The sequence below is a fragment of the Carica papaya genome, chromosome 1 (genome assembly GCF_054855325.1).
Source record: "Carica papaya isolate Zhongbai chromosome 1, ASM5485532v1, whole genome shotgun sequence".
In the NCBI taxonomy this organism is placed as follows: Eukaryota; Viridiplantae; Streptophyta; class Magnoliopsida; order Brassicales; family Caricaceae; genus Carica; species Carica papaya.
In genome coordinates, this window is record NC_142309.1 from 26,301,645 (window position 1) to 26,314,748 (window position 13,104).

At 35.9% G+C, this 13,104-nt stretch overlaps 3 protein-coding genes across 9 annotated transcripts; 1 reads left to right on the plus strand and 2 right to left on the minus strand.

Moving 5' to 3' along the window:
- Positions 1-678: 678 nt before the first annotated feature.
- On the minus strand, positions 679-3,622 carry LOC110815262 (uncharacterized). Of its 5 annotated transcripts, none has more exons than XM_022042959.2 (6): positions 3,165-3,622; positions 2,860-2,924; positions 2,569-2,744; positions 1,946-2,054; positions 1,073-1,176; positions 679-962 (listed from the first exon to the last, which is right to left on the minus strand). In XM_022042959.2, exons 1-6 carry the CDS (start codon positions 3,445-3,447, stop codon positions 893-895), a joined length of 807 nt encoding a protein of 268 aa, XP_021898651.1. In that variant the 5' UTR covers positions 3,448-3,622; the 3' UTR covers positions 679-892. The 5 variants fall into 5 exon arrangements, 3 of the variants coding, with proteins under 3 accessions (XP_021898651.1, XP_021898652.1, XP_021898649.1); XM_022042960.2 differs by having other exon boundaries at positions 679-959; positions 3,165-3,620; XR_015821843.1 differs by having other exon boundaries at positions 841-959; positions 1,073-1,538; positions 3,165-3,614.
- A 128-nt stretch (positions 3,623-3,750) lies between these two features.
- Positions 3,751-9,803, minus strand: PGSIP2 (plant glycogenin-like starch initiation protein 2). Of its 3 annotated transcripts, none has more exons than XM_022042955.2 (5): positions 9,455-9,803; positions 9,250-9,342; positions 7,040-7,249; positions 6,258-6,895; positions 3,751-4,976 (listed from the first exon to the last, which is right to left on the minus strand). In XM_022042955.2, the coding sequence occupies exons 2-5, from the start codon at positions 9,303-9,305 to the stop codon at positions 3,940-3,942; spliced, it is 1,941 nt and encodes a 646-aa protein (XP_021898647.1). In that variant the 5' UTR covers positions 9,306-9,342; positions 9,455-9,803; the 3' UTR covers positions 3,751-3,939. The 3 variants fall into 3 exon arrangements, with proteins under 3 accessions (XP_021898647.1, XP_021898646.1, XP_021898645.1); XM_022042954.2 differs by having other exon boundaries at positions 9,250-9,346; XM_022042953.2 differs by having other exon boundaries at positions 9,250-9,355; positions 9,455-9,802.
- Positions 9,804-10,368: 565 nt separating this feature from the next.
- On the plus strand, positions 10,369-12,093 carry LOC148270483 (uncharacterized). Its single transcript, XM_088223454.1, has 3 exons — positions 10,369-11,071; positions 11,197-11,392; positions 11,519-12,093. Exons 1-3 carry the CDS (start codon positions 10,955-10,957, stop codon positions 11,944-11,946), a joined length of 741 nt encoding a protein of 246 aa, XP_088079580.1. The 5' UTR covers positions 10,369-10,954; the 3' UTR covers positions 11,947-12,093.
- The last annotated feature ends 1,011 nt before the right edge of the window (positions 12,094-13,104 follow it).

The following is a 13,104-nucleotide window of genomic DNA, read 5'->3' on the forward strand; positions in this document are numbered from 1 at the left end:
ACAGAATAAGATAATTCACTTACACAAAATTCTTTCTATAGAAAGAGTCCTAACATATAGTTACCATTTTTTAACCTAAAAAATATAAGTCATAACATCTTCCATTTTAGATCCTAACCAAACATGGGAGATTAAAGAAATACAATAGACCATTTTGACCGGTTAAGGTTCAATTTCAATTTATAAAAAAAAAAAAAAAAATTAATTGGACTATATATTGGCAATATTGAACATATTCATATATATAAAATAAAATTACATTAGTACTATAGATAAAAAAGAAATTAGTAAATCACCAAACCATGGACGCAACGAGAATATTGTTTTGCAAATTTTAACTTAAACTTGCATTACCATCAACAGCATCTCCTCTAAAAATTGGATATCTACTTCGTATAAATTCAATCAAACACGTATTTTTGGTTCTTTAGGATCTCCATTAATTTAACATGATCAATATAATCAAATCTTTTGTCATATCCTTAAATTTATATCTCATTTTGCAATTTCATAACAGATAAAACACTGATACTATCTTAATATATTGAAACAATAATCTCAAAATTTTAACATTATAAAAATAAAAATAATCTATTATATATATAGTTAACACACCCTCTTACATGCAAAAGAGAGTTTTAAGCTTTCGTACGTTGAATCGAACATAAAGAAATCACAAGGCTCAAAGACACGCCGTGAAGTATATATTGCTGTTACAAATAAAAATATACCAAACTAATTACAACAAATAAAATTAGATCAAATCTCCATAACAGTGGAATCCTCTAACCAGTATTTCATATTTTTAGGGAGATTAGTTTTCTCCAGAAAATTGAAAAATTTTCCGATAACAATTATTAAAAATTTAAGTCATTCAGATCTCTTCTTTATTTCATATTTCAGGCGGGGAGGTTACCATGTCCTTATTCCAAGAGGAGACACCCATGAGTTCAATCAACCTACTTTCAGGATTTCGGATCATGTAACAAAAGTTAGTTTTTCTCATATGCATTTTGAGATCAATTTCACAATGAAGGCCACTATATATAAAAGTAAAAAGAAATGTGCTCACATATGCAGTAAACAGAAATACTTTACAACGTGTTCGAATATTGAATGATTTCTTGTAAGTCTTGGCTCTGCTACTTTGCTGTTAGTCACTAGCTCCAGAATTTTCTGCACACACTTGTCTAACAGATTAAAAGGGAAAAATTAAAAACCTGTAGCATTCATATATCAGAATACAACCGGACCAAACGTAAGGAATCAAAGGTGGTAGTCAAACGCCACTCCCTCTGCTTTTTGCTAAGAGGTCTTCCTTTGCCAGCTTTTTCTCTATTTATCCTTACATCTGCTAACCCCCAGGTACAACATTTTGTTTCCATATCAAAAGAGACAAGCCTGAAAACGCCATCATTTTCTGTGGACAAACCAGTTGTGGATATCTCGTTTACATATTTTACATACACAGGCCGGTCCTTGAATCGATCTAACTCTTGTGGAACCAGGACTACTCTTTCAACACCAGGAGATGATACCTATAACATGTTTTTCACACAAGAGGCAAGGAAAAACTGTATATGAGAAAAGGCCTTCAGTTTTAAGGTCCTTTTAGATGAAGGAAAATGAAGGGGAGGGAGGGGATATAGATAATTGATCATGAGCAAGCTACGCTTCTCTTTTTCTTTTTTTTTTTTTCCTTTTTTTTTTCTGTTTGACCCATTTCTATTTAATATGAAGTCTAAAGCTAATATTCTATTGTGAGGACCAAATATTCTCATTCCCCTGCCTCTACCCCTCTCCTCCCCGCCCCCAAAATAAAAAGAAACTGTTAGCAAAGCAGTGGGTAAAACGTAGTTAATTTAATTGAGATCCTAAAATCTAACTCGCTAACGCTGTGAAAATAATAAAGAAATAGGAAAGAGTAAGAAAAAAGAATCTTTACCTCCAAAGATATATTGTCAGGTATAGTTTTAGCAAACTCAGCTTCATCCAGCCTGGTTCTATATGCTAGAGAGAAAGCTTGAATGTCTTCCAAACTAGGGGAACCAGATCTGTGATATTTTGTTATGGCTTAGAGCCCAATACACTGAAGAACAAAATGACTAATTTTAATAGTGGCGGGGAATAAGTCAGAACATGACTGGCTCAATGCGGAGACATTTTAAAAGATTGCTGAATGACGGCCACAAAAGTTTCTTACCGGTTATATAAACCAACATGCAAATGTTCTGATGCTACAGGCCAGCATGTGACTGTTGGTGCACGGTGAAAGAAGTGAACATCTAAAGTTTTGGATATTCATATATGATCTCGCTAGCATTTAATTGGTCTCATATGAGCGTTCTCCATATAATGAAGAGGATAGAACTGTATGATGTTACTCCTAATGAGAACTCTTTTTCTGCAATGCTTACATTAACTGTGCAGCGAACTACCTAACTCTTTTCATTCTGTAACTATTCTACATGTAACATGCCCCTTCAAAGTTTCAAATACCATCTACACTGCTCATTCAGTGTAATGACACAAATCATTTCTCAGGTAATAGAGTCAAGAGAAGCTTACTTGTTAGTGAGCCTCTCTATGCGCACTTGAATTGTGGAATTTGACAGTGTCTTAAAGGCATATATCTTCAGTTGACCATCAAAGGACTGGCAAACATCTTCGGCTATTGCTAATGCTTCTTTATCCCACCAAGTTCCCCCCAGCTTAATCCCCCCTCCTCCACCTCCATCCCCAACCTCCAAAAGAGAAGAACAAGAACACAGAACAAGCAGAAAAAAGTCTTATTAGTTGTTGCTTCGATCCAGAAAATTAAGAGAGAGTACCATAACCTCGGGAAAAAAAGAAACTTACATAGAGGTCAGTCTCATTCTCGATAAACTCATCTTCAAAGTATGAAGCATCATCCACTGCTATCTCTACGCAATTAATAAACTGCCATTTAAAAGCCTTAAACATCCTTCTTGGCATTAAAGCTTTGATCGAAAAAGAACCAGTTGAACTATGTGAAAGCGAACTCCGAAATGCACTAGAGTCCATCAAATTATCAGAATTTACCTTCTTTTCCTTTTTAATTTCTGATAGTTAATTTTCCAAACGACCAAACAGAGAAAGAAAATAAAATAAAACTAACAAGAAAGAAGAAGGATATGTAATACCATCATCGAATTCATCAAAAAGAGCCTGCTCCTCTTCTTGCTCTTCTTCGTCCACTGGTACTTGTTCAATTATGTTTGGTTTGAGACGGAGCTCGGCAGATTCTGACCTCCCCCTCTTGGCAAAGATCGCGTTGGACTTACTTGGAGTTCTACGAGAAGCGTAATTCGGAAATGGGAAATGAAACTTACATGCTGAACTAGATGGCTTGCAGAAGCTGCTGCTTGTGGCGGGTGGAACCGAAATGCTAGATACTCGCAGGTCCCAAAGTGAAATCAAATTCATTTTTGTCTACTTCGTCGTACAAACTAGAGACTCAGCTTCCTGTTAGTATTTACTTCGATTCGAAGGGTTAGAAATCAGATTTTAGAATTTTCGGACCACCTTGTTCATGGCTGAACGGATTTCGAACAGTGCCTTCTCAAAACGGTGTCGGCTTTTTTGGGTGGGGGATAGTAGTATGGCAACGTGAAACGTCATCGTTTAGGATGGCTCTCCCTACATCTATTATTTGGTGCTGCATAATTAAAATCGAAATTTAACGTGAAATTGTGTAAATTGTCGAGTTAAAAGAAACCAATTTACTCGTTTGTTGAAAATGATTTTTTTTTTCTTATACTAAAAAAAAAATAATCTAATAATAATAACAATATACAGATTCAAGAACAAGCTCCAGCTGCAATATTCATATGGGAAGAAATGGTATAAACTGCTTTGGGGTAAAAATATTCCGGCGTTCATGTGTTGGGAGTATGTCATGTACGCAGAAAACGTAAGTCAAAGAGAAGAGAGAGATGCTTTGGCGGTAGAAGCAGCAGGTGGTGATGGAGAAGCAGTTGCATTATCCGTCCAATTCTTTTCTCCCCAGTGCCATAACATGCTTTCCCAGAAGCAAAAGTCTTCAAAGCAAGTCTCCAAACGCTTGTCTTTTATCTTAATTTTCCAATGCCCATCAGTGTAATTTCCCTTCTCAGCTTGCCTCCTATCCCACTCCAACTGTGCCTTCTGCTTGGATCTTAGCAGGCAGAACTTTTGCAAATTTTCTGGCATGCTATCATGCACCTTCCACCATCTCCTGTGAGCAACATCACTAGCAAACTCCTGCAAAATGTCCACATTCCAGTTGCAGTCATAGTCGCGGAAGCAAAGCCACGGCTTATTACCCAGATAGTGGAGAACATAAAGTACTGGAGGATCAGCTCCAAACAGTTCAATCTTCATTTCTTTCTTCTCCTCTTCATCACCTTCCCAAAAGTGCTTTAAGAAGTTCATTCGTTTTGGAATCCGGTGCCACCATGTGAATACTTCATTCAGGTACCCCTGATCTCCTCCATTGTACGATTCAATCTCATTGATATGATCCATCAAAAGCTGGAATGTACAATTGGAGGGTTCAACAACCATCACACCTGAGTTAAACATTGTCGCATTGTTTCCTGTAGCAGTTATTTCTGGCATCTCAAATAGCAAATCAATATTCCTAAGTATCAGGAGATCAGCATCAATAAAAATGATCTTGTCATACTCTGTCAGTTGCCAAAGACGGAATTTGCTATAGTTCCACTCATTATACGCATCTGGTTCTGCCCTAGGATTCCTAATTCTTTGAATTGTGTGAATTTTCCACCCAGCAGCTTCCAACCCACCCCTATGATATTCGCTAATTGATTTGTCAACAAGTATCACAAGATCCCGTGTCGACCCTGCCATGCGGATACTCTGGGCAGCAGTTATGGCCCCACAAACATATACATGCGCTGAGTGTAAAATTGTTGCATATGCTTCTCGGTGTGCCCTTGCCGAATGTAGATGCTCTGCTAAAAATAATTAGTTAGTTCTAGTAGGATAAATATCAAGAATAAGATATTGAATCCTTGTATTCTGCTATAATAGCATATTTGTCATATGATGATAATGGTATGTTATGTAATCTTTTTATCAAGAATGCTAAGTGTAAAAAAAAAATGAAAACGTAAGTAGTGCTAACATGGAGTCTTTACATATTACCAAACAAGAAATATTAGAAACATGAATAAAGAGAACGATAATCTGGACAGGACCAACTCATCAAGTATCTGGCAACTCAGGACCATACAAATTTGACTAATACTAATACAATAAACTTATCACCCTAACATTCTTGATGTCTATAAGGTCTGAAGCAATTGAATTTTTTTCTTTTTTCCAAAAATTGTTTCAATTACTTTTCTCCTTTATTCAAAAAATGAGCTTCTAGCCATAAATAATTTCTTTTCTTACGTCTGATTGACTTGCTTTCCTCCTAAAAAAAAGATAGGACTTAGCACCGGAAAGTCCTAGCTGTGGAGCTATGGATTCTTTTTCCCAGCTACCAACTCTTCTCCTCAGTCACGGAACTCCCACTTCCTAGTCCCAGGTCAAGGGATAATAGCAATGGCATGTCTTGAGTCAATGCTTTCAAGAAATTCCTCTGAGCAGCCCTAGCTCTCCTCCCAGGAGTGAGAGTATGACCAAATGCCCTGATTCTTTCCTTCATTAAAATAGAAGGATATTGACTACCATTTGTTCTTTCCTTCATTAATAACTTTTAATATTTCCCTACTGTACTTGTACTCTCTGTTCTACCTTTCTCTCTCTGTCAGACAGATCTCTGGCCACCTATAACCAGCAAGTTGCCAATGCTTGGGTGGAAAATTCTGAATCCAGTGACATGCGAAGACAGCAAGCAGCTAGAGCCTTCCCATTTACCCTTCCCAATAAGCATCTTAGAAAACCTTTTCATTTACTTTATTTAATGTATTTCCTCAATAGATCTAATAGCTTGAATAAGGAAAAAAGTAGCACAATGAGGTTGCTCAAAAAAATCAAAACCGTGTTTTCAGTGGATTCAGAAGTTTACAAATTTATTACTAACGCAAATAGGAATTTTCTATATCATTTCATTTTTATGACTCTCGTCATTCCAGATTATGTAACGTAAGTACAAAACACATATTTGCCATAAATTCTAATGTATGCAAAGACTGACAGTAGGAAGATTTGAAGCTCCCAACCACCATCAAGCAAAATTCATGAATATTGGATAAACTTAAAAAAAGAACTAGTTGAAAACTAACCTTTAGCATTGAGAGGGACTGCAAGTTCACATGAGCCAACTGGGAGGTGCACCTTTTGTCTCAACCTATTTAGATCAGGTTTGTACAGCCATGCATTTCCCTTACGTACCACAAGTTCCTTGCAAGTAAAGAGATTTGGGATAGGGAAGCAATCTGTCACCAAAACCACCTGCACTGGGTGAAGCCCTTTAGAAGAAGCAGCAAGCCTTGCTGCTGCAAGTTGCAAGTGCAATCGAGCCACATCCCTTGACCATTTCCCTGATCTGTTGCATGGAAGCTTGACAGCAATAAGATCAATCCGTGGCTTTCCAGGAGTTTGAATCCAAGGTAAAGAAGGACAAGTGGGAACCTCAAATTCTTCTTCTTCATCAATCCATTCAGGATAAAGGGATTCCCAAGTTATGCTATTGGGCACATGGTCCAGGTGCAGAACAACATGTTCTGCATCAGGTATAAATTGCTTCCACTTATCAATCTCACTATCATTAAAATTTAACAAACCTATTCCCTGATAATTATTTGTGTCAATCAGGCTCTCAACTAAACTTGATATCTGGTTCCAGCTGACATCTAAGGTAGATAAATATCGTGGATCAGCAGTTGCAGTTTCTCCTATCCATCTACCCACAAAACTAGGCCTGCATGCAGCAAACTTCCAATTCAAGATTTGGCAACAAAGCAGGGAAAGAAATTGCTTCTCAACATAGTAAAACTCCTAGCCGATGACAACTAAAACCCAGTAGAAAGACATAAAAGCAGGTTGAGTAGGCAACAGAACATACCTAGACGAAGAACTGGATGGACGATCTGCAATATAAACTGCTGGAGATCGAAAGAGTGTAAAGAAGGTTCCCAACAAAATAATCACCAACACAGCTTTCAACGTTGATATCTTGCAGTTTAAACTTCTATACTGAAAGGGAACATTGGAAGCCCTTTCAACATCCTTAAAATCCTTGTTCCTTTGGAACCTTCTCCTATTTGTCTCTTCCCTAAGTTAAGACATTAACAAGTAAGTCCATGCACATAAAGTAAACTAAAGCTAAGCCATGACAGGAATCAAGATGAAGAACTATTATTTGCGAACGAGGCACAGAGGATTCTGGTTGTTTAAAATATAAGAAAATAAAACTGGCTTGAATGGAGACTTTTGTCTAATTTTTGTTCCTCAACAAAAGGGATTTTCCCTAGTCCCATGTCAAGTTTTTTAAAAAATAAATATGATTAGAGAGAATAGAAAAGAATATCAAAATGGCAAAGTGTTCCAATCCCTTTACATGATAGACAAAGAGAGATCCCTAAAATAACCTTAAGCCTTAACACATAAGGTACCAAAATAGCCATATCCCATAGGTAAGATGGATTGCTAGTACAATCCCTAAAAGTCCGAGTATTGCACTCCAACCACGAACTCACAAGCCAGCCAAGATGCCACCTCTCCACAATATATCTATATCCTTCTTCTTCCTACCTCCTTTTAGGAAAGTAGAAAGAAAATAGCATATGGAAGGGGGGAGCACCCAACAATAGCCAAAAGAATCAAAGAGATTAGACTAAAGCCTCCAAGTCATCTCAAGATGCAAAAAGGGATTTTTATGAGATTCTACCTCCTTCAAACACATTACATGGAGAAATGACATGGTTAGTTCTATGAATTTGCAAACAGTCACTAGTACTAAGCCTATCCAAAGCAGCTGCTTAAGCAAAAATTTTAACGTCATAGAGAACTTTCGCCCTCCAAACGGTGCTAGTAAAGTAATCACTGAGGCTATAAGAATTTTGGGTGAGACAAGAAAGACGAGATTAAGTTGAATAAGTTAAAAGATTCCCTAATTTTTATGTCACAATACTATCTGCAAAGCAAGCAATGCAATATGCAGACAACTATAAACAAAAACACCTTAAGTTTATTCTTATCAATCACAGACAAACACATACTTGGGACTGAATTGATTCCTTAGCAATACCTTTTTCTTCCCCGTACAAGAAACAGAAAGATCTGACAACAGAATCTAATGATTGTATGAGTGAATAGAGAAACTCAAATATTTTATTTGTCAGATAAGTACAACATAGTTTTTTCCTTTGCTGAAGATTTTTCCGTTTAAGGTATTCTTTGCAAGGTGTAAACACGTTTGTAATATTTCTAAGGTTGGCTCTCTCTTGCACTTAAGCAAAGCTGCCTGCTAAGTGTTCATTTCATAGCAGGAGTAAATTCAAAAAGAGAAATGCTTTTGTGGAAGGAGAGAAATGATAGGGCATTTAAGGATGTGGTTTTTCCTTTTAAAAGAGCGAGAGATAGTTGGCTCCAAATCTTTTGTTCTTGTCTAAAGTTTAGCTTTCATCTGAGGATTTGGCAGACCCTATAGATAGATTGATTGAGCTGTAACTGCTTTTTTTACATGGACAGCATCCCTTAGTGCCTTGTTTAGATGTCTCACTTTTTTCTTCTCTTCAAAAAATAAAAAAAAGAAAAGGTAATGCATCAGAGAGACAAAAATAAAAAACAAAAACCATGATATTGATACCTAGAGAAACCAATTGCAAGTGTAAGCAGTAGATTACTTTTTTTCTGTGGATCCAAATACTTAACATTAATAAACAACCAAGGAGATAAAAATGAAGAAAGTTCATTAATCTAACACAAAATTGCTTCGAACTAAGCCCTGCATCTAAACAAAATAGGCAGGCCTTGGCAAAATTAGATCACCATTCACAAACTTATTAACAGCTTTGATAAATTCGTTAAAAGAAAAAGAAGCAACTAAAATTCAAAGTCAGTAAATACATAGATCGAAGTGACCCGTTTTCATAGGTTAAATAGTCTCTTCAGGCATTGTAATTTAGGCTTAGGCCAGTAGCTATTTCAGTTAATATCGACAACAGAAAGCTCAAATCAGTCAAGTTAAAGCACACGGCACCCTTCTCTAATTAGCAAATTGAGCATCGCAAAAAGCAAAAAAATTTAGCGGAGAAAGAGAGAGAAACTAACATTGAAGTGGACAATCGGAGCCTAGGCTCTACAGGACTAGGGCTGGCGCTTCTCATCTTCCGGATTTCAGCCACGGCCTGGGGAAGGGAGCATCTGGCTGCCGTTTCTTCCAGGAACAAAACAAAAATGAGTAAAGAAATGGAAGCAGTTGATGTTTGCTTAGGAATCGACATACTAAATGACATCAGAGAGAGAAAGAAGTAACCTGTGATCCAATGCCGTGACCTGAGATTCTGCGTAGGTCGGTGTTGGAGAAGTTGAGAATCGTGAGCAGAAGGTGAGTAGTTCGAAATTAAGTTGACACCAGCCAATTTATAGTCGGTTGCCAACAGTCTCCACTCAAGTTAAAAACTCAGTCAACGCGTTCTATAATTTTTACACCCAAAAGAAATGGAGATAGACCCATCTACAAGAAGATGATGTTAGAAAACAGACCGTAAGAAAACTGAGAATTAATGGAGAATCTAGGCGAAGATCATGGTTCTTTCACTTGATTGTCCTACATCAAATTTCTAAATAAAACTTTGGTGAATAAATCAATAATCTTATTTCTAGATTTGACAAAGAAAACAACGATTACCCCCATTTAAGGTAAACAATCTTACATATAGGGACTGTAAGAATTTGGATCAGAAAGGTAGATTTACCTTTGTCAATCGATTGACCCAAATGGAAATTACCCAACTATTAATAATTTTGTAAGGTTTAATAACTTCTTATAGATGTATGATTGTTTTTACTTAAAATAATAAAAGATAAAAATAATGAGTGACTATTATTTTCTTAAAAACAAATGAAATCACGTCAACTTCTAAATCACATTTCTATATAACTGCTAATAGATTATGATATTTTCACAGCTATCGATGTTTATTTTTCATCATCTAATGAATAAAAAATATATATATAATAGTAAAATAGTTAAAATTAGTATACTTTATTTAAAAATTATGAATTTAAAATTTTATTAAATACGTAAATATATTATAAATTCTAATATTTCAATAATTAATTAATTTTATATTTACTTATTTATTATTATTTTATTTATATATATTACTAATTTTCTTTTTTCTTGTTTTCAATTACTAAAAAATCATTCTGGAAGGTTAATGGCGGATTGCATCCTTACCAGAGAGTGAGATTCATTTCCAAATCTAGAAATTTTTTTTTTTTCTTCAAATTAAGATGATCGAAACCTAAGTTTAGGCTGCAGTAGAATCTCAATTCTGAAGGAATTGAAATGCAATTTTGGTATTATCAGAAAATTCGTTTGAAGGGCTATTAGATCTATTGAAGGATTATCCTAAATCATGATCAGAAATGCATTTTTTTGCGATACCAAATTGACTTAAAATAGTGATGTATCTATTTCAAAGTTGCGAACATGGAGATTATTGACTGTAGATGCCACGCCAGCGGGAGAGAGAGAGATTGACATGTGAATCTTACATACCACGATAATGCCAGAAGACGACTTTTTGTAAAATCTTGTGACATCATCGTATGTCAAAACGCATATATAAACATGTATATATATTATATGCAACTAAGATTTTTGTGTTCATTTTTGTTTTTTTCTATGGCTAGCTAATAAGACTTGTTTATTAGCCTACATAAGGGATTCAAAGACTCTTTCAACAAAATACATTTGATTCTTACCCAAGTAAGAAGATAGAGAGAGAGAGAGGGAGAGAGAGGAAGCATGGGATCAGGGGAAGACCTTGCCCAGATGGTGAGAGACTACATTGAATTATCAGAATCAAATACAAAACCCATTACTAGTCAGAGTTATCAATACCCAACTTATCTATATTTGCAGGTCTCTTCTTACTCACACTTGCAGCTTCAAATCTTAATTTCCGTTTACTTTTTCCCTTTCTTATATGTAGTTTATGTGGGATTTATGTTTTAATTGATTAGAAGTACCTTATCTTCTATGTCTAGGAGGCTATTGGGAAACATACAGATGATGAGGCTGAGATTCATAGGAAGATACTAACATATGTTAGAACCCTGGAAACTGTAAGTAATCAAGTTAAGAAAGACCTCAAGGAGTACGTGGTGATGAGACTGAAAATGGAAGGTTATGAAGCTTCTATCTGCAGAACTTCTTGGGTTTCCTCTTTGGGTCTCCATAAAGGTTTTACATTGATAATAACAGTTACCATGCACCTTGTATCTCTAAACTTCAACTAATTATGTGATTGAGCATTAAAATTGATGTTTCTTGATCTTGTGCTGTGTTTTTGTATGTGGGTGAATCAAGTAATTGAATTTAGAGAAGATTATGAGTATATAGATGTGATGTTGATGGAGAGAAACCAAAAGGGTAGGCGCATGCAAACAAGGTTAATTGTAGATACGGATTTCAGGTCTCAATTTGAGTTGGCTAGACCGACTGCAACTTATACTGAGCTCGTCAACAGTCTGCCTGTTGTCTTTGTTGGGAGAGAAGAGAAGCTCAATACGATAATATGTTTGGTAAGTGAAGCTGCTAAACGATCACTTGAGGACAATGGTTTGGATATACCTCCATGGAGAAAGCTGAGTTACATGAAACAAAAATGGTTCGCAAACGAGTGTAACAAAATCTCAGCTTCACCCAGCTGCAGCATTAATATAAATTATAATGAAGAAGAAGACGGTGCTAAAACTGCATTTTGTCCTTCTATTTTTAGCGGACCAGTAATTTAGAGAGGGAGAAAGTGAGGCGAGCCAATTTTGTGAAGGTTCCCAGGACTACTGAGGATTTTTTTTTTTTTTTTTCCTCTTTTTGATCGGTTTTCCATCCTCTTGCTTTTGTTTTGTAAAACTAATATTCTCAGTTAATATTTTCAGTTATGTATTAATTATACCAGTAGCTCAGTTCCCTCATTGTATAATATTGTTGCTGCGCATACTAAGATTAGACTTAATCTCCTTGTAAATTATACATGTGGGTACGCTGAAGGTTTTTTATAATATAAATTATCCTAAAAATAAAACAAGAATATTCAATGTTCTAAGAGGACACGGTGCACATATACATATATATTTGTATTATAATATAGGAGCGTTTGATTAACTTGTCACAGCATTTGCCGCTTACCACACTCTTCCAAGGAAGACTTGGTGGGTCGATCCTTTTTTTTTTAAAAAAAAAAAATCCAAATTAAGTATAATCATGAAATTTATAATATATATAAATGCTGTTAATTTCTTTCTATTATAAGATATTTACGTGTGTTTTTTTCCCTTCTCAGAACGAGTAGCTAATGATCAATATATATGAAACTATGGTGTATATTACATGTATATGACCTCTTTTCTTGGCTTCTAATTTCTTGCCGGTCACCAGGGAAAGTACTAGGTGTCGCATAAAAATGATTAGTGTACCCCTAAAATCCATTGATGGACATGAATATAAACTGCGACCTCCTCATCCCTTGCAAAAATGGCTCCATTTTCGGCTTCTTTCACGCTCATCCCCAGTGAAGAGATTTTGAAATCAAGTTGTGGACAGAATGAAACTAGAGAAAACCCTTGAGGGGAGAAGTAAAGATGAGTAGGGTAACAATGGATTTGACTTTGATATGATGATTATAGCTTTTGAGATGCTCTGGCAGAGAGAAAGACAGAGAGATCAGATTCTCTGTGCACTGTGATCAGAGAAACTCATAATGGCAATTAGGATCGGCAGCATGCAGCCGCTGACTCGGTTTTTCAAAACAAAACTGAATAAATTACGTATTACCATAAGATTATATTGCATGATATGATGAGGCCGCCCAGTCCAGGTGGTGATCTGTTGAAGAAGTTGCCATTAATGGGTTCATGTCAAATCAGGCAGTAATTAGTCAAGGGAAGATCCTC

Coding starts and splice junctions, on each gene's coding strand:
- LOC110815262 (XM_022042957.2), bottom strand. CDS start 3,447: ATGAATTTGATTTCACTTTGGGACCTGCGAGTATCTAGCATTTCGGTT. Junction 2,925..3,164: donor TTTTGATGAATTCGATGATG/GTATTACATATC, acceptor TTAATTGCGTAG/AGATAGCAGTGGATGATGCT. Junction 2,055..2,568: donor ATAGAGAGGCTCACTAACAA/GTAAGCTTCTCT, acceptor AAAATATCACAG/ATCTGGTTCCCCTAGTTTGG.
- PGSIP2 (XM_022042955.2), bottom strand. CDS start 9,305: ATGAGAAGCGCCAGCCCTAGTCCTGTAGAGCCTAGGCTCCGATTGTCC. Junction 6,896..7,039: donor CCATCCAGTTCTTCGTCTAG/GTATGTTCTGTT, acceptor TGCTGCATGCAG/GCCTAGTTTTGTGGGTAGAT. Junction 4,977..6,257: donor AGTCCCTCTCAATGCTAAAG/GTTAGTTTTCAA, acceptor TATTTTTAGCAG/AGCATCTACATTCGGCAAGG.
- LOC148270483 (XM_088223454.1), top strand. CDS start 10,955: ATGGGATCAGGGGAAGACCTTGCCCAGATGGTGAGAGACTACATTGAA. Junction 11,072..11,196: donor CAACTTATCTATATTTGCAG/GTCTCTTCTTAC, acceptor TTCTATGTCTAG/GAGGCTATTGGGAAACATAC. Junction 11,393..11,518: donor CTCTTTGGGTCTCCATAAAG/GTTTTACATTGA, acceptor GGGTGAATCAAG/TAATTGAATTTAGAGAAGAT.